The sequence below is a fragment of the Cricetulus griseus genome, chromosome 7 (genome assembly GCF_003668045.3).
Source record: "Cricetulus griseus strain 17A/GY chromosome 7, alternate assembly CriGri-PICRH-1.0, whole genome shotgun sequence".
Taxonomy (NCBI): domain Eukaryota; kingdom Metazoa; phylum Chordata; class Mammalia; order Rodentia; family Cricetidae; genus Cricetulus; species Cricetulus griseus.
In genome coordinates, this window is record NC_048600.1 from 72,167,520 (window position 1) to 72,187,439 (window position 19,920).

Genomic DNA, 19,920 nt, shown 5'->3' on the forward strand with positions numbered 1-19,920 from the left:
GCAGCAATCCAAGGGTCAGGATACCCCACGTGCCCTGTGCCATCACCTCCAACCAGTAGTCGTAATGCGCCCTGACATTAGGAAGGACGTCTTGACTGGAGACTTGGTCAGAGGGGCCACGCCCTCGGGGTCAGCTGTTCCCGCGCAGGACACCCCAGAACTCAGCTGAGGTCGTAAAAGAGGAACGGCCAGGTCTCTACTGTCTGGGCCGTCTGAGAATGCACGTCACACCTCGACCTGAGCACGAGTCCTCCGACACCGCCCAGCCCCCTCATTCTGCGCTTGCGCAGAGAGGCGGGCGTAGTCACCTGAGCGCGCACTTGGGGCGGAGCGGGGGGAAGGGCGGGCACGCGCCCGCCTGTAGTGACGCGAGAGAGTAGGCGAGTCGGGAGGGCTGAAGGGTAGAGCGGCACATCCCGCAGGTTTGGTGCACATCGTCGGCCTCTCTGGGCCCCGGGACTGGAGTCTCACTGGCTCTCTGGGTTCCTGGAGCGGATCCGGGGCAAGAGGGAAGAGAGCTCCGGGTCAAGGGCCACTGCTGCCCGGACTCGGCCGCCAGCCCGCGCTCGGCGGGGCCGCCAGCCAGGGTAAGCGGGCTGGGTTGTTCAGGGTAGGAGCGTGGGGCGGAAGTGCCTCCGTGGCGACCCATCCTACACACGGGAACACTGAGGCGCAGAGTCCACGGCTCTCCGGCTCCCCGGAGTTCGGCTTGGAGGCCTTAAGGAGTGGTAGGGGAGGCTGGAGGCTGCCTTGCTTGGATCTTGGGGGTAATGCAGCTTTGCGTGGTAGGGCCACCCTGGGAGAGCCAGCAAGCTGGTTGGGGCGCCGGCTGAGTTCAGGGTTATGGCCTGGAACGCTCCGGAGGAGACCTGTTGCCATTTCTTCTAACGGGCCGCTGCTTCCTCTTGCGCTGGTCTCGCACGGCAAAGTCTTTGTTTAGTCCTCTGAAACAGGGAAGTGAAGCTTATTGTTTCCCAGCCGCTCTGGCGAAAACAGAGCCAGACGAGCAGGAGACACTCAGCTGAACGATCTGCACTGTTGGCAGGGAGAGCATGTTTCTGGCTTTCGCACTGCTTGCTCGTCATAGCTCACCTGGATGCACAGGGACCTCTGCTTCGAAGTTTGGATAATCAGGAGCAGTCTGAACAGATTGCTCTGCAGCCTGCACAGGGCAGAGGGGTGTCTGATTGATTGTCTGTGAACACCTTTTCCTTTTGCAGTTTCAAATGTAGCTGGTGTGAGGGATCAAGTTTTAGCCAGACAAACATTGTATGGGATAAAAATTTTGCTTTAAGGGGTTGGAGAGATCGCTCAGCTGCTAAAGCGCATTCTGCTCATGCAGAGGACCGGTTCGGTACCCAGTAACCACATCAAGCGGCTCACACCACCTACTCTAGCTTCAGGGTATCCAGCACGCTCTTCTGGGCCCTGCCAGCACTGCACTCACATCCACTTACCCATAAATAAAAGGAATAAAAATAAAAATTTAAAGAATAGTGCAGACTGGGCTGAGAGGTGGCTCAGCGGTTAAGAGCACTGGCTGCTCCTCTAGAGGATCCTGGTTTGATCCGCAGCACCCACATGACAGCTCACAGCTGTCTGTAACTCCAGTTTAGGGAATCCATCGCACCAGGCATGCATATGGTGCACATATATCTATGCACGCAGGCAAAATACACATAAAAATAAAACTTTTAGTTAGATGTGCACTATATGACCCCCCCTTGTATGTCTAGAATCCCTGTGGTTCTGACTGTGAATGACAGGGTCCAAAGCCAAGCAAGGCTGGTCTGGAACTTCGGATGCAAGCCCAGGGTGGCCTCCTGAGGCATGAGCCACCACTCTCCCCCTGGTTCATTTTCAGTTGAAAAGTACTGTCTTTCTGGGCTGGAGTCTGCTATTCATATTCCCACAGATCTGCTAGGGAAAGGTTTGCTATGGGTCTTTGTTAGTGTCTGCTCCCGTGTGGTCCTTCACCAGATAACATAGCAGTGGCTTTGAAAGTGGTTGACATCCTAAAACAAATTCCCTTTTAAACAACTTCAGGCGCTTCTTTCGTTCTCTTTCTTCCCTCCCTCCCTCCCTCCCTCCCTCCCTCCCTCCCTCCCTCCCTCCCTCCCTCTCTGCCTCCCTCCCTCCCTTTGTTTCTGCTTCCCTTTTGCTTTAATGGAAACATCTTTTTAAAAGTTCAGGAGTGACACCACTTACCTTCTGTAGTTTATGGTTGTGCCCAGCCCAGAGAAACAAGGCACCTGTTTCACAGTAACTGGGCATGGAAAGTGACTTCAGGAGCCAGATGAAGGGGCTCATGCCTGTAACTGTAGCACTTGGGAGGGGGAGACAGGATTGATTGTTACAAGTGTAGAGGCCAGCCTGGATAGCTCCTGAGTAAATGTTTTCTCAGTTGTCAGATGTTGAATTTACTGCACATTCATTGTGAATGTGCATCTTTCCTGTCCTCTATTAGCTCACTTGCAAACCTTCATTAATAGAACAAAAACACGAAAGGTGGATTGTGCCTCTAAGAAGTAGCTGCCACGTGTGTGTATATGTTGGGAGCTACCACAGTCACTTAAGTTTTTAGTTTCAAGGAGGCATCTGCGAAGTGACAACCTTGAATGAAAGGTCTAATAGGAAGTAGACAGCATTAAGAAGGATCCTCAGGGGGCTGGAGAGACGGCTCAGAGGTTAAGAGCACTGACTGCTCTTCCAAAGGTCCTGAGTTCAATTCCCAGCAACCACATGGTGGCTCACAACCATCCGTTATGAGATTTGGTGCCCTCTTCTGGTGTACAGATATACATGGAAGCAGAATGTTGTATACTAAATAAATAAAATCTTTAAAAAAAAAAAAAAAAAGGATCCTCAGCTGGGTGGTAGTGGCACATACCTTTAATCCCAGCACTCAGGAGGCAGTCAGGACAGCCAAGGCTACATAGAGAAACCCTGTAAAGATCCTCGATCTCTTCTGGAGTTTCTACTGCACCTGTCAGTTTTGAGATAGAAAACAAGGACTTCTCTTGTTCTGGTCTTTAGAAAACCCTCAAATTCATGTACTGTTACTGAATTTTTTTGCCCATGTGCACTAGAACTCAGCATTACATACTGTGTAGAGGATCCATACAGTGGGTTTACATTAAAAGGAAGCTTTTATGGGTTGAAGAGTTGACTCAGTGGCTAAGGGTACTTGTGAAAGACCCAGGTTCGAGTTCCAGCAACCACAGGTAGGCTTACCACCTCCTCGGACAGCAAGCACACGTATGAAACACAGATGCAGACAAATAATAAAAGTAAATCTTAAAAAATATTTTAAAAAAGAAAGGACACTTTTATACTATTATGTACACCCCCACCCTAGAGTTACCCTATATTGCTACACTGGCCTCTAACTTGTGTTTAACTTCCCAAGTTAATGCCAGAGCCCTTATGGTGGGATGTGTTTGTATGTGTGTGTGTTTTGGTGTAGAGGATCAGTGTTGAGGTTGTTTTGCTAAACATGAGCTCTGTGTTGATTTGCTGTAGTGTTATCCAAGTTCAGATTGTATTGACCCAGTTGAGTACTTTGTCCTATGGCATACTTCATTGGCCAGCTCCTGCTACTAAGCCATTTCTCCAGTCCCACCACCCTGTTCTTATTGTGGAGTTAGTGCTTAGCTTCTTTATTATGCCTTAAAAAGTAGACCTCACAGGGCTGCAGAGATGGCTCAGCAGCCAAGAGCATTTGCTGCTCTTGCAGAAAATTCAGGTTTGGTTCCCAGCACCCATATGGTGGTTCACAACCATCTCTAAGTACAGTTTCAGGGGATTTGATGCCCCCCTCTGGCCTATGTGTCCTGCACTCACACTGTACACAGACATGTCTGTACACACTAGTACCCCCCACCCCCCAAGGTTTCTCTTGTAGCCCTGGCTGTCTGGGAACTCACTTTGTAGACCAGGCTGGCCTTGAACTCACAGAACCATCAGCCTCTACCTCCTGAGTTCTAAGATTAAAGTTGTGACACACCATACCCCACATAACCTCCCATTTTTAATGTCATTGTTTAAGGGTTCAGGTTAGCTAGTAGGGCTTTTGTTTGTATTGAGGGGAAAAACTTGACAAAGGCAAGTGTAACCACTCCACAGGTAGTGAAGGCTGAATGTACTTGACTGTGTCAATGAAGTTATGGTAAAACTCTGGTTTGTGTATGTGTTTGTTTTGGTGTTTTGAGATAGGATATCTTTGTATAATAGCCTTGGCTGTCCTAGAACTCTTCTGGAGACCAGGCTGGCTTCAAACTCTGCCTCTCAAATGCTGGGATTAAAGGTGTGGGCCACCACCATCCCTCGTGTTTGTTTTGAGACAGGGTCTTGCTATGTAACCCTGATTGACCTTGAATGGACTCAGTAGGTAGTCCATCCTTCTATCTTGGCCTCCTGAGTATTAGGATCACATATCTGGGTCACTGTATCTGGCTAAAATACAATCCTGATGTTTGTTTTATTGGCATCTTATACTATAGTGTAAACTTATGTGATTTCAAAATCTTTAAATCTAGATTGGACACAGTGTGGACGATCAAATCAAACAGGAGGAGGCTTGTTCGCTCACGTAGTAACTCACAGTGGCTCCTCGGGCACCTTCAGGATGCCTGCGGCACTTGTGGAAAACAGTCAGGTCATCTGTGAGGTGTGGGCCAGCAATCTTGAGGAAGAGATGCGGAAGATCCGAGAGATTGTCCTCAGCTACAGCTACATCGCCATGGTGAGTAGGTCCTTACCACCAAAGGTCAGACTGACAGAGACCTACATTTCTTCTGTGAGTCAAGGCAGCTAGCGTCTCTGAGGAGGTCACAACCTCTGATGCAAGTTTTTGTAATGCTCCTCTGTTTGAAAGTCTTTTTTTTTTTTTTTTTTTTTTTTTTGTTTTTTTGGTTTTTTCGAGACAGGGTTTCTCTGTGTAGCTTTGGAGCCTATCCTGGCACCTGGCACTTGCTGCTCTGGAGACCAGGCTGGCCTCGAACTCACAGAGATCCGCCTGCCTCTGCCTCCCGAGTGCTGGGATTAAAGGCATGCGCCACCAACGCCCGGCTCTATTTGAAAGTCTTTTATATTTTTATTTTTGTTTATTTTAGGATCTGAATAGGTAGCCTTAGGTAGCCCAGACAGGCCAAGAAAGAGCTTGTGCTGATCTTCCTACTTCTGCCTTCTTAGCTGAGATTATATGTTTGCTGCATTGTCCCCATTGTTATGTGTGGTGCTTTGGGACAAGTGCTGTAGCCTCTGACCTGCCTCAGCCACATAGGAGTATCTCTTCACACATGTGAATCTCACCATGCGGTATTTATTTATTAATTAAATTTGGAGACACGGTTTCATAGAACACAGGCTCCTCTTGAATTTGGTATCAGGTATCAGGAGGATGACTTGACTTCCTGATCCTTCTGCTTCATTTCCCAAGTACTGGGATTATAGGCATGTGCCAACATGTGTGGCTTCTGTTTTCAAAATATTCAAACATTGTGTTGCTAGCACTCAAAAGTCAGGAGATGTTAAATTGCATATCTGGCATTTCTGGGTCAAGTGGGAATATCTGGTACTATGTGGCTCATTTTCCTGTCTGACCTCTGGTAAAGGTGAGGCTTGTCTTGGACCAGCCCCTGAGCAAGCAGGTGCTCTGTTCCTTTCCATGCTTGTTCAAACCCTGCTTTCACTATTCTGTCATGAGAAGCACTTGCTTCACAAGCTCTCCCAGCAGGCTAAGATCCTGTAATCCTGACATTTAGGGGGGACCAGGGGTTCAACACCAGCAAGTTTAGGTCAGTCTGGGCTTCATAAGGGGAAAGGGGATTTATATATGTATATCAATGGGATAGTCACTCAAGAAAAAGAACGGCTGTATTTGTTAAGGCTGGACCAAGATGAAAGTTCTGAACATCAGGCCAGCAGCCATGTTGCTCTCTCAAGTATAAGTCATACAAAGAAGCTAATACAAAGGAACAAAGGACCTGTGAGCCTTCATATCCAACTTGGATGTATTTGTATTAATTTAACTCATATTAGAAGCTCCTTCCTGGGGGCTGGAGAGATGGCTCAGCAGTTGAGAGCACTTGTTGCTCTTCCAGAGCACCGGAATTCAATTCCCAGCACCCCCATGACAGTTCATAACTGTCTGTAACTCTACTTTGAGGGAATCCAACACCCTCATACAGGCATATATGCAGGCAAAACACCGGTTGTGTTCCAGATCTTGGGGGCTTCCTGGGGCTTCTATAAATTGAAGAGTGATTTTGCTCATGAGTTGCTAGCCCAGCACCCACTGTCTGGTGAGACTTAATGATGAGAGGCTTTTGTTCCTAGGACACAGAGTTTCCAGGTGTTGTGGTACGACCAATTGGTGAATTTCGAAGCTCCATAGATTACCAGTATCAGCTTTTGCGGTGCAATGTTGACCTTCTAAAAATCATCCAGCTGGGCCTTACATTCACAAACGAGAAAGGGGAGTACCCTTCTGGAATCAACACTTGGCAGTTCAACTTCAAGTTCAACCTGACGTAAGTGTCCTGAGACCCCTCACTGCTATTCCTGGATGGCTACATTTGAGTGGACTGGACTGAACTGATTGCCATAAGTTTTGGAGTGGAGAGGCAGGGGAGAGACAGACAGGGTCATTATTATGTATCTCTGGCCATCCTGGAACTTGATATGTAGACTAGGCTAACCTTGAACTCAGAAATCTACCAGTCTCTGCCTCCAGAATCCAGAATGTTGGGATTAAAGGTATGTGCTGCCACAGGCTAAATATATTTTTATTATATTGAGCATACATTGGTGTTAGAACAGTCAAGAAGAGAAGCTTTCTTTCTTTCTCATCCCCCCCTTTTTTTTTCTTTCTTTCGACAGGATCTCTATATAGCCCTGGCTGTCCTGGAACTTGCTATGTAGACCAGGCTGGCCTCAGACCTGCAGAAATCTGCCTGACTCTGCCTCTAGAGTGCTGGGACTACAGGCATAAATCACAATGTCTACAAGCTTAGTTTTTCTTGAAGAACTCTTGCAATTTGCCCCCCCCCCAAAAAAAAAAATCCAGGCTGTTGTGTAGCTCAGTGGAATAGCACTCAAATAGTATATTTGAGTCTGTGAGTTTATTCCCCAGTACCATCGAAGGGAAACAACCCAGTTACAAATTGGCAAAAGATAGGCTGTCACCTGAAAGGGAACACAACTGTACACAAGATATGGTTACTGATGGTATAGTATAAATGATAACAATGAGAACAATTCACATGTGTAGCCAATAACCAGATTGGCACTCAGAAGCCCAGTCCCAGATGCCTTCGACCTGGCCTGAACCCCGAGAAAGAGGAGGAGCACCTCTCCTCGCTCTTTATCCTACCCCTCTGCATACCTGTGACCACCATGGGTGTGGTCAGCAGTACAGGTATCCAGGATCTCTCCCTACAGTCACCCTACACACCTTTAATCCCAGCACTCAGGAGGCAGAGGCAGGCAGATCTCTGTAGTTTCGAGGCCAACCTGGTCTATATAATCAGTTCCAAGACATCCAGGACTACATAGATGGAACTTGTCTCAATTCCCCCCCCCCAAACAAAAACAAAAAAACTGGGAAAAGATCTGAGTAGATTGTAGTAGGTCTTGTCAGACTTTCTTTGGACTGCCAGCTCCCAAATAATGACAGGGAGACTTAACTACAAAAGCTTGGCCTTAGCTTAGGCTTACCCCACTAACTCTTTTTTTTTTTTTTTTTTTTTTAAATTTTATTTATTATGTATACAACATTCTGTCTGCATGTATGCCTGAGTGCCAGAAGAGGGCACCAGATCTCATAAGGGATGGTTGTGAACCACCATGTGGTTGCTGGGAATTGAACTCATGACCTAGAAGAGCAGCCAGTGCTCTTAACCTCTGAGCCATCTCTCCAGCCCCGCCCCACTAACTCTTTTTTTTTTTTTGTGTGTGTTTTTTTTTTTTTATTAAATTATTAATATTTTCACATGTACTTTCCCTCTCCCTCTCCCTCCCCCACCCCCATTCCTTCTCCCCCACCTCCAACCTACCCCCCACCCCATCCACCCGCCACTCCCCAGGCAGGGTAGGGCCCCCAACCAGGGCTCCACCAAGTCCACCAAATCTTCCTGTGCTGGGCCTAGGCCCCTCCCCATGTGTTCAGAGACAGAGCGAATCCCTTCAAGTGGGATTAGCCCATTTCTATTAATCTATGTTCTCACATGGCTCTTTACCTCCCCGCCATTCTGTACACCCCACTCTGTCTGTGTCTCGATGGCTAATTCCTCGAAATCCTGCCTATCCTCTTCTGCCTAACTGTTGGCCATTTAGCTCTTTATTAAACCAATGAGAATAAAACAGTGACACATTTTCACAGTGTGATCAAATATTCTGCCACAGTAGATATTTTCTTTATTTTTGTTTAGGTTTTTAAATTTTATGTGTATGAATGTTTTGCCTGCATGTATGTCTGTGCATCATGTATATGCTGGGTGTCCACAGAAGTCAGAAGAGTGTATCAGATCCCCTAGGACTAGTGTTACAGATGGCTGTGAGCCCATGTGGTTGCTGGGAACTGAACCTGGGTCCTCTGCATAGGCTGTACTGAGCCTCCTCTCTAGCTCCTCTTTTATTTATTTTTAGAATAAACTTTTTTTTTGTTCTGTTAAGTTTGTTTTATACAATTCTATTGTAAATGGTACAAAGAAGTAAAAATATGAATGATTAAAAATTAAAAATCAAGGGGTTAGTGATTAAAAGCACTGGCTATTCTTCCAAAGATCCTGAGTTCAGTTCCCAGTCCCCATGTGGCAACATTCTATAATGGGTCTGAATGCTCTCTTCTGGTGTGCAGATGGACATGCAGACAAAATACCCATATACATAAAATAAGTAAATCCCAAGCCGCATGTTGGTGGCACTCGCCTTTAATCCCAGCACTCGGGAGGCAGAGGCAGGTGGATCTCTGTGAGTTCGAGACCAGCCTGGTCTACAAGAGCTAGTTCCAGGATAGGCTCCAAAGCCACAGCCACAGAGAAACCCTGTCTCGAAAACCAAAAAAAAAAAAAAAAAAAAAAGAAAAGAAAAAAGTAAATCCCAGAACTCAAATGGTGGCTTACACACAACTGTCTAGTTTATTCATTTGCTTAAAAAAACACCTCAAGTGAGAGGCTGTAGATCTTCTGTAATTAGGAAATACAGATTTGTCAATTTGCATTGTGTTTCAGGGATGCTGTGTTCCAAATTATAAGATGATAGTGATATTTCTCCTGCTTTCGTCTCATTATCAACCATTCACACTGACACCTTGCTTTTCAGAGAGGATATGTACTCCCAGGATTCCATAGACCTCCTTGCAAACTCAGGGCTGCAGTTCCAGAAGCATGAGGAGGAAGGGATCGACACGTTGCACTTTGCAGAGCTGCTCATGACGTCGGGAGTGGTTCTCTGTGACAACGTCAAGTGGCTTTCATTTCACAGGTCAGTCCCTGGGCACTGTGGCCTCTGTCTCTTCCTTCACAGCTTCTGCCTTCTGATTTTGGGCTGCATTGGAGAGGAACTGAATTCCTCTGGTTGAGGAATTCATCACATGGCAGCAGTGGGATGCTGGAGGTGGTGCTGGTGCTCCTTTGTCCAGTGTTAGGGAGAAGTGGTACTCATGTATCCAGTGTTAGGGAGCACTGGAGCACATACACAAGCTTTGCTTCACATATCCTTCAGTGCTGTATTCCAGGAGGATGGAGGGTGCTATGTGCTTGGTTGTTTTCAGCCTGGTATGGATTGTTGTTTCTAAGGACTTCAAATGGCAGATAGCTTTTCAATACTTACGGAGGGTTTTTTTGTTTTTTAAAGGTTTGTGTGTATGTGTGTGTGCAAGGGCTGGTGCCCAGGGAGTCCAGGAGAGGATGTCAGACCCTTTGGAGCTTGAGTTACAGGAATTTGTAATCTATCTGACATGGGTGCTGGGATTTGAACTCTGATCCTCATGATTGCTTTTAGCTGATCCTTCTCCATGGTCCCTACAGCCTTACCTTCAGTTTTGATAAATCAAATTCACAAGCTCTCAGGTCCTTGTTTGCTTCCCATAATAGCTTGCCTTGTGTCCTCACTGGATGCAAAGTTCTGATTGGTCAAATCCCTAGCCTTAGATGGCATTTTAGATCCCAAGTAGTTTGAGGCTGGGTTGGAGCTGCTCTCTGACAGCTTCTGCTTTCTTCCCTGTAGTGGTTATGATTTTGGCTACATGGTAAAGTTGCTTACTGATTCTCGGTTGCCAGAAGAAGAGCATGAGTTTTTCCACATCCTGAACCTTTTCTTTCCGTCCATTTATGATGTGAAATACCTGATGAAGAGCTGCAAAAATCTTAAGGTAACAGACAACATTCCCCATGATATTCATAGTTCAACAGCATTGTTTGAGGCCTGCTGGACTTCTCTAAAGAGGGTATCGATAAAGCTGAGTGGCTCAGGGCTTCCTCTGTAACTGTCTTTGTTGGAACTTGAGCATCAAAAGAGCCCTATTTCTTGTATCTTGAGGCTGGCTGCCTGAGAACCTCACAAAGCAGTTGGTGACATGAAGTCATGTGCAGTATGTTATGACAGTCCTGCACTGTCCCACATTCTCCAAGGTTTTTTTTTTTTTTTTTTTAAACTTTAAAAGTTTAAGAAGGCCCGATGGTGGTATTGCATGCCTTTAATCCCAGCACCTGGAAGGCAGAGGCAGGCAGATCTCTGTGAATTTGAGGCCAGCCTGGTCCACAGAGTGAGTTCTATAGGACAGCCAGGGCTACACAGAGAAACCGTGTTTCTGAAAAACAAAACAAAAAGTTCAAGAAGTTGGACCTGTGAGATGGCTGAGTGGGTGAAGGTGCCTGCTGCCAAACTTGATGGACCTGAGTTTGATCTCTGTAACCCTTGTGGTAGGAGAGAACTGACTTGGGAAAGTTGTCTTCTCATCTCTGCAAGCACATAGTGTATTGTTTGGGAAGGAGAGTGAAAATCTGAAAAATGTCTACCTACTGAGGCTTGTTAGATGAATGGCCCACTGCTAAATGGACTCATGAGTAGTCTTACTTGAGTTCAGAATAGTGTTGGTATGTGACATCTCTTGTTTTCTGTCCTCTAGGGAGGTCTTCAGGAGGTGGCTGACCAGTTGGATTTGCAGAGAATTGGAAGGCAGCATCAAGCAGGCTCAGACTCCTTGTTGACGGGGATGGCTTTCTTCAGGATGAAAGAGGTAATGTGTCAGTGTGAGGGCTCTTCGTTTCCAGGCAGCTTCCCCTTTATTTCCTTCTGCTTTCTACTGTAGGAATGCTGTTAGTCTACCCACTTGGGCCAAGGATTATTTCTCTAATGAAGAGTGAATTTCTCTTCTAGTGTATTTACCTACTCTTTTAAGTTCTAAAATGTTTAAAGAGGAAGAATATGCTTTGAAAAATTACCATGAAAGCTGGGCAGTGGTGGTGCATACCTTTAGCCCCAGCCAGCACTTGGGAGGCAGAGACAGGTGGGTCTCATGAGTTCAAGTACAGTCAGGGCTATCTAGAGAAACCCCACCTCAAGGAAAAAAGAAAATTACAATTTTGTTGACATTTTTCTTGTTTTTTTCTTGTGTCTGTGTAGCCCTGTTGGCTTTAAACTCTTATGTATATGAGATATACTTGTTCTGCTCTTGAATGTTGGGATTAAAGGCATATGCCTGTCCTTGAACCCATGACTATCTCCTTGCCTCAGCCTCCTAAAATCTGGGATTACGGCTGTGAGCTGCCATGTCTAGTTAGTATTTCTTTTTTTTTTTTTTTTTTTTTTTTTTGTGCTTTTACCATTATTATGAGTTCAGGTTTTTATTTAACTAGTTTTCTGTGGCGTTGACAAAATAACTGAAGCCATCAACTTCAAAAGACTAGTTTATTTTGGTTTACAACATGAGATATTTTAGCCAGTGATTGGCTCTGTCTGCTCCAGCAAGCTAGATCATCAGAGTGCTAAGGCCTGTTCTTCTGGTGGCTTGGGAACAGAGGAAGAGGCTGAGTACAGGGCCTGGCCCTGACAACTTCACATCCCTCTACTAAGTTTCACCTCCTCAAGTTTTTACCATTTCCTAGTAACCCTACAAGTTGGTGCTAAGCTGTCAACAGGACTTCTAGGAACATTTTAGATCTAAATAGTAACAATTGTAACAATTGTAAAAGTGGTTGCCAACTGGCACATTTGGTGATGCCTTGGAGATGTTTCCTTTTTTCTTTTTCTTTTTTATTTATTTATTTATTTTTTTGTTTTTGTTTTTGTTTTTTGTTTTTTTGAGACAGGGCTTCTCTGTGGCTTTGGAGGCTCTCCTGAAACTAGCTCTTGCAGACCAGGCTGGCCTTGAACTCACAGAGATCTGCCTGCCTCTGTCTCCCGAGTGCTGGGATTAAAGGCGTATACTACCACTGCCTGGCATGGAATGTTTCTTGTTATACTTAGCAGAGATGGTGCTTCTGACCAGGGCTGTGCTCAGCATCTTGTGATTGGACTGGGCAGCTTCTGCCCAGTGATGTTAAGGTTGAGTGTTCATTGTCCGTGATCTTTTCAGTCACATCTTAGCTTCTCGGGTGCTAGGATTACATGTGTGTGCCACCTCACCTAGCTTTCCTTTTTGTGGATAAGGAACCAAGATGGAATGGAGTTGAAGTAACTTGGCAAGCCTGAGTTCGTAATCACTGCTTTGCTTGGCAGTAGCCCATGGTCCCCAGCAGTGACAAATCATAGGAATGCCAAGTCTGTTGAGGAAGCAGAGCCCCAGTGTAGGGAAAGGAACAGGAAAAGCCTTCGTGAGAGATGTTTGGTGTCATTGCTGATTTAGTGTCCAGTCTGCTGAGTGTCAGGGCTTGAGAAGCTGGGAGGTGGCATGACTTCTGGCCCCATTCTCAGCTGATTCTGTCCTGTTCTGCAGCTATTCTTTGAGGACAGTATTGATGATGCCAAGTACTGTGGGCGCCTCTATGGCCTGGGCACGGGAGTGGCTCAGAAGCAGAATGAGGATGTGGACTCTGCCCAGGAGAAGATGAGCATCCTGGCCATGATCAACAACATGCAGCAGTGATAGCGCGTGCACCGTGCCATCTGTGCCATCCGCCCCAGCCATTGACCTGCATCTGCTCTAAGCAGAGACTTTGGGTTTCTGTTTAAAGATGCCTTTATTTTAGATCCAGAAGAAGGGGGTTTGCTCTGAATTTGTAAACAAGTCTTCCTTTTCCTCATGCCCACGTCCCTCTGCTGCCTCCTGCCACCAGCATCCATGGCTTCATGGACACCTTTTTAAACCTCCAGGATGTCTGAAACAAACCAGTAAAATGTATATGACTCTTACACGTTGTCATTCTTTTTTCTTTTGGCTTTGCTGCTCTGATGAAGATTCTCAGATGAGCTGAGGCTGCCAGGGAACATGGTGTATGTTCTTGGGAAGTAGGTCCGCAACAGCAGGCTCTGCCCTGCTTTTGTCAAACTTCTCCAGGACAGAGCAGTCCTGACTGTTCTGAAACCTGGAAAGTTCTGAGTCTCCTTTTTGTGGCATTAAGCTGGCAGCTGAGCCTCACCTCAAGTCACCTTAGTTTTCGGATGAACTGCCCTCGACTAGGTCATGCTCCATGTCCATTTTGTTCTCAGCAGGGTGATCTCAATCAGCTGTGTTCTCTTAGCTTCCATTCCCATGCTTTTACTTAGCAAGCCGGAGATGTCAAGTGGTGGTAAAGCTGAGCTCCGGAATGCTAGGAAAGTCACAGGAGTCACTTGTGAGCAGGGCAGTAAGAGACTTCACCTCAGACCTCTGAGAGTCATCCCACAGCTGTCAGAAGCCGATGATTTTTTTTTAAGGTTAGGCATTTTGGAAGCACACTTTTTAAAAATGACTACAGAAAGTACAATTTTGAGAAAGCAGAAACTTCTTTGGAAGGCGGAGACAGACGGCAGCAGCTCCCTGAAGCAGGAGTGGTCTTACATCTTAAAAGCTTGTGGGAAACTGAATTTGAAATGATTACAAAATGTCAACTATTAAAGCTGATATTTAAGATGCTTGTAAATATTATTTATGTTTTTAATTTTGTAAAATAAAGATTGCTTTTTAACCACTGGCATGAGGTGTGGTCTTTGGTAGCTAGGATCTGGTATCTGTGATGGGATTGGCTTACCTCAGAACCAGTCAGCCTTGGAAGGAAGGTCTCATTGAGGAAGCTTCATACCCTGCTGGCTGTTGGGCCTTCGGACGGTAGAGTAGCTTTAATTGTATTCTCCCTGGCTACTCACAGTGGGTTACTCAGTGGAATTCTGTAGGGCATTTGAACTTAACACTTCCTAATTGATTTCCCCCCCCCCCAGCCTTTTCTGTTCACAAAAAAGGTAAAGCTGTCAGTCAAGTATTGGGGCCCTTCTAGAGGATTCTCTAGAATCCTCTAGGGGGTCTTAAGTTACATAAGCTGGCCCTGACCTCTAAGCCGTCCTTCTGAATAGCAAGGAGTGTAGGTCTGCACCACTGTACCTGAAGATCTAGAACTTTGGCTGGCAGGTTTGCACTTGACATACCTGTGAGGACTGTGGTGAAGGCAGCAGAGTGGCTCTCAGTAACGATGCCTTGGTGTGCTATTGGGCCTTACACAGGATCTGGAACATTTAAAAATTCAGCTTTTCTCAGGACAGACCAAAAGCACTGAGATGAAAAGTGGGACTGTCTAAGCATTACATAGAAGAGGTTCTAGAGGAGGGACACAGGTGAGAACTGGAAAGCACTGTCACGTGACCACACAGGGCTGTGCAAAGGGTGGTTGTCCTCTGATGAAGGTGGAGCTACGGGAGGATGAAGAGAACAGCTTTTGATGACCAGAGTTCAGCCCTATGTGCCACTGACCTTGGATTCCACTGTTCTGTTTGCAAGGTTGAGCAACCTTAAGCCTCTTGTCAGCCAATGCTGGCATGTGAGAGTTCTGTGTTTCCAAGTTGCCAATGAGCTTTCATTAAGTACCCACTATCCACTCCAGTAGATACTGTGGTGAACAGTAGAGAGGGCCAGATTTGATGCAGGGTGAGGTGCTAAGAAGAGGCAGGAGATGACGGTACGGAAAGGGAAGGGAATACAGTCCTTGTTGGAGGAGTAGGGAACACCAAGAGCCGATTCAAAGTATGAGGGAGCCAGTAAGAAAGGTGGATGAGGGCCTGGTGGTGCACGCCTTTAATCACCAGCACCTGAGAGGCAGAGGCAGGCAGATACCTGAGGTTCAGGCCAGCCTAGTCTACAGAATAAGTTCCAGGACAACTAGGGCTACACAGAAAACTGGGTCTCGGAAAAACCAGAAGCTTCCCTCCCCCTCCAAGAAAAGAGAGGTGGGAGAAGGTAACTGGACAGGTCTAGACCAGATTACAGGGATAAAGACACCCCCCAACACCCCCCCAAAAGTTGCTTAGTAATATATACTTTCTGCTATAACCTTGAGTGAACACCTTTGCTTCTCTGGCTCTTTGTGGTTCTCATAAGTTGGGATACAGAAATAATAATATTCAAGTGATAGCAACCAGATTACATACATCATTGAAAAGAACAGTTTAGGTAGAAAATGGCTGCCATTTGAATTTTTCTATTGGGTAGTTTTATTTTACGTTTCTTTTTGACTGTACGTCTATGTCTATGTGTATGCCTGGTGACTGTGGAGGTCAGAAGAGGGTGTTGGATCCCCTAGAATTGCAGTAATAGTTGTTTGTAAGCCACCATGTGGGGGTGAAGTTGAACCCAGACCCTGTGGAAGAACAGCCAGGGCTCCTAACCTGACCATCACTCTAGCTAGACTTGAATTTGAATTCCTCCTGCCTTTGGTGTTTCCCAGCAGTAATAGAGGCAAGCAGTGTGCATGGTTGCTCCCATCAAGCACTGGTTTCATTCAGCAAATCACAAAAGTGAGTTTGTAGTTTACCAACTACTCTTTATTCAAGTGGAGGGGACCAGCTTTTCCCATTCTGTAGATGAAATTGCTTGGAACTATCCAGTCCTCTATGTAGTCAAGCCTACTGGCATCTTTCTCAAGACTCTTGCCTTTAAGACCAATGCATCTTCCTAGCCTTCACACAGTGGTACAGTACTTCCTTATTTTGGTTTTAGCATGTTTTAGAGCCCAAAGCTAGATACACAACCGACTCAAGATGCAGCACATCCCATGGAGTTCCAGCTGGGAAAACTTCTTGCTGCCCACAGATGAAGCCTTCACAATGGACCTCAAGAGACAGGAGAAGGTATGCTAGGCCCACGCAACCTGAACATGTCTGCTTTTCCTGTCCAGTGGAGGCATCAGCCACTGACCTGTCTTGCTGGGTGGGAACTAGCAGCAGGCCCAGAGCTGGTGAGTAAATAGTACTTAGGGTTCAGGGTGTAAAGTGTAAGTGTAATGACCTGGGAGTCACACATAAAAATGAAGAAATATGCATTGTTCTCCAGGCTGTGTTTTAGTCAATTCCCAAAAAAGGGGTTTATGACCCCAGAAGATTAAAGAACCACTAGCAGTGATTTTTTTTTTTCCTGAGCTGTCTGACCACCATTAGTCATGTCACAAAACCTGGAGGACAACAGATGGCCTCATTAGCTCTGTTTTCAGAAAGCTTTAGCCATTTGTCCATATAAGCAACTCCATAAAATAAAATCACTGTTGACCTAATGAGAGTCAACAGGATGGGCAAGGCTAATTCCTTTAGTCTTTGAGAGGTGAGAAGGCCCAGCTAACAAATAACTAAGAAGCCCCACCCAACAGTGATAATCATGTCAAGTGCACCTCCCACAGAAGGAGACACTTCCTTCGATGGTGAGGGTTTATAAAGGCAGCTGCATCTGGGAAACAGACTTTGGGTGAATACAAAGGCTTCTCTCTGGGGACACCACGTAAGGCTTGAGAAGGCTTGAGTCGACGGTCTTGGTGAGGGCTGGTTTGCTCCATTACAGGAGCCACTTGGGGGGGCCCAGGCAGGATCCACTGTGAGTGGACTCAAGCTTCACCCTCAGCTGTCAGTTGGATCACAGCATCTTTCCGTTGAAGATCAGGGTGAAGGCCTGGTGAACTCTGACTGAGAAGAAAGCTGTCACAACTTGTGTGACACAGCTTTATGGCCTCTGGTAGTTCATGTGTGCAGGGTCTGGCAGTGTCTTCTGTAAGCTCTAGTGTGGCCATACTTCTGAAGGAGCTCCTGGGCCTGTTGCTGCATCTCAGGGTTCACGGCACCAGGACACTGTGACCCGATGTGAAGCAAGACAAGGCAGCACTCCAGCACATCTGGAAAGGGCCAGGCCTAAAACAATGACAAGACAAGGCAGTGTCTGCAGAGGTGTGCACTGACAATTCTACGGAGAAATGGATGAAACTGATATATCTGTTGGCATGTCCTCACGGGTGAGTCTTCTAAGTATCCCCAGATCAACTCACACACGCCACTGCTCCTAGCACCAGGCCACAGCCCAACACGCTGCTTCTCCATGAGTGCTAGGCATGTGCTACCTACCATCTCCCATTGACCTCAATGTTTTACCTCTCAATCATACATACCTCTTGTTTGGTTTTCACCAAAACTGAGCTGGAAGCCTACCATGTGGTTAATACTGCTACTTTCCCAAATCACTTCAGCTAAGCAGAAATAACTGCATCCTAAGTTTTTTTATTTTTTATTTTCCTTGTCTTTTCAATACAGGCTTTCTCTGTATACCCTTAAGCTGTCCTGGAACTTGCTCTGTAGACCAGGAAGCCTTAAAACTTAAGAGATCCACCTGCCTCTGCCTCCCCAGTGCTGGGATTAAAGGCATGCACCAGCACACCCAATTCTTGTATCCTAAAAATTTAAGAACATACAATGACAGACGTAGATGAAGCATCTCCAAACACCCTTACCTTTATACTCTCTGGAAACTCAGCTATTCTCTCATTTGCCTCTGTGAGTCTTCTGGTTAATTCAGGGAGAGAGACTGGTGTCTTTCTTTCTTCTCTGCTAGTAAGAGTAACAATAAACAGAAGTCATCTATGGTCACCCAACCTTTACCAAATGTTTACATGTGTGCCATTACAATTATACTTGCATGCCACAATGTGTGTATGTAGAGGTCAGAAGACAACGTTTGGGGATGTGCCCTCCTTCCATATGTAGGTTCCAGGAATGAAACTCAGGTCATCAGGCTTGGTGACAAATACCTTTACCAATGAACAACCTGCCTCCCCCCATGTTTTTATTGTGGTAAAATAGTTAAAACCATTTCACCCATGTAAACATACTTCCACTCATCATGCTGTGCAACCATCACCACCATCCAGGACCTGAGCTTTTTTTTTGAGACAATGTCTCACTGTGTGACACTGGCTCGCCTGGAACTTGATTTGTAGACCAGGCTGGCTGGCTTCTTGAATTAAAGGCATTCACTACCTGCTCAGGACCAGAGCTCTTGTGAGACTGAAGCCTGCCCTTCTGTGGTAATGTTCTATCTCTGCTTGTTGGCAGCTCACCCTTGCTGTCTCATGGAATCATGCCATCTACCCTGTAGTAAATGTAGTACATGTCACAATTTCTTTTTAAGTACTGTAAACATTGAGTAGTATTTTGCTGAGTGAATATACTATTTCTGTTAATCTACCCACCTGTCCTTGGATACTGGGCTGCTCCCCATTTTCAGTGCTATCATACACAGTGCTACAAGTGTTTACCCTAATAGTGGGGTTTCAATTATTTAGCATTTATTTATTTATTTATTTGGGTTTTTCGAGACAGGGTTTCTCTGTAGCTTTGGAGGCTGCCCTGGCACTTGCTCTGTAGACCAGGCTGGTTTCAAACTCCAGCAGCCTCTGCCTCCCTAGTGCTGGGATTAAAGGTGTGTGCCACCAATGCCTGGCCTAGCATTTATTTATTTAGACTGATTTTGCTGTACAGCTCAGACTGGCTTCAAACTTGAGGTCCTGAGTGCTGGAATTATAGGCATGCAGAACCATGCCAGGCTGCCCTGCTTTCAATTCTCTTGATACAGGAGTAGAATGGCTGGATCTCATAGCGAATCTCATTTTCTAATTCCCGAGGAACTTCTGTAGCGTTCTCACCAAGAACAAAGATTCAAGCTGTGCTGCACCATTCTTGGCAGCAGCCACAGCACATTGGGTATGAAGTAATATTTCACTGTAGATTCATTTTATTTATTTTTTAAAATTTATTTGCTTATTTTTATTACATATAGTTTTTTGCCTGCATATTTGCCTGCATGCCAGAAGAGGACACCAGATCTCATGATAGATGGTTGTGAGCCACTATGTGGTTACTGGGAATTGAACTCAGGACCTCTGGAAGAGCAGTCAGTGGTCTTAACCTCTGAGCCATCTCTCCAGCTCATTTTATTTTTTAAAGGAAGGGTCTCACACAGGCTGGCCTTGAACCTCACAATATAACTGAGATGACCCTGAACTCTTGATCCTCCTGCTTCTACCCTCCCAGTGCTGGGATAACAGGCATGCACTACCACGTCCATTTTTTTTTTTTTTTAGTGTGATGCCAGTGATGGAATCCAGGGCTTCTTCTATGTTGGGGACAGACTCTCCTTACTCAGCCATGATTTGCATGTCTCCAGTGATGAGTGACTGGTCATTTGTCACATCCTTCCTTGGTCCTTTGTTGCACCCAGCCACTTATTATGCCTGAGTAACTTCAATCCATAAATACAGAAATTGAGAAGGCAACAAAATGGGATGAACACACATATGAAGATGTGGTGTGTTACTTTTCTAATACTTGAGACACAGAAAGTAGGGGCTTTATATTGCAGACAAGTGTGAAAGTCTGGGGTCTCCATGGAGTAGAAGGGAAGCCAGGAGCAGTGTATTAAGGTCCTCACAGGAATCCTGTGAGTCAAAGGTAAGAGCTGACCTGAGGGGTTGATAG

The 19,920-nt window shown here is 45.9% G+C and overlaps 2 protein-coding genes across 8 annotated transcripts in view; one reads left to right on the top strand and one right to left on the bottom strand.

Moving 5' to 3' along the window:
• The first annotated feature begins 445 nt into the window (after nucleotides 1–445).
• Cnot8 (CCR4-NOT transcription complex subunit 8) lies at nucleotides 446–14,118 on the top strand. Its single transcript, XM_027427429.2, has 7 exons — nucleotides 446–587; nucleotides 4,539–4,744; nucleotides 6,340–6,533; nucleotides 9,325–9,486; nucleotides 10,231–10,375; nucleotides 11,132–11,242; nucleotides 12,941–14,118. Exons 2-7 carry the CDS (start codon nucleotides 4,628–4,630, stop codon nucleotides 13,088–13,090), a joined length of 879 nt encoding a protein of 292 aa, XP_027283230.1. The 5' UTR covers nucleotides 446–587; nucleotides 4,539–4,627; the 3' UTR covers nucleotides 13,091–14,118.
• Nucleotides 14,119–15,928: 1,810 nt separating this feature from the next.
• Gemin5 (gem nuclear organelle associated protein 5) overlaps nucleotides 15,929–19,920 on the bottom strand; it is a 47,731-nt gene continuing 43,739 nt past the window's right edge. For 4 of the 7 annotated variants that reach the window (XM_027427426.2, XM_027427425.2, XM_027427423.2 and 1 more), the window contains exons 27-28: nucleotides 17,898–17,994; nucleotides 15,929–17,304 (exon numbers count right to left, since the gene is read on the bottom strand). In XM_027427426.2, coding sequence (XP_027283227.1) covers nucleotides 17,137–17,304; nucleotides 17,898–17,994 — 265 coding nt within the window. In that variant the 3' untranslated portion in view covers nucleotides 15,929–17,136. The remainder of the gene's footprint in view (nucleotides 17,305–17,897; nucleotides 17,995–19,920) is intronic. The other 3 variants (XM_027427428.2, XM_035447315.1, XM_027427424.2) reach the window with 1 other exon arrangement.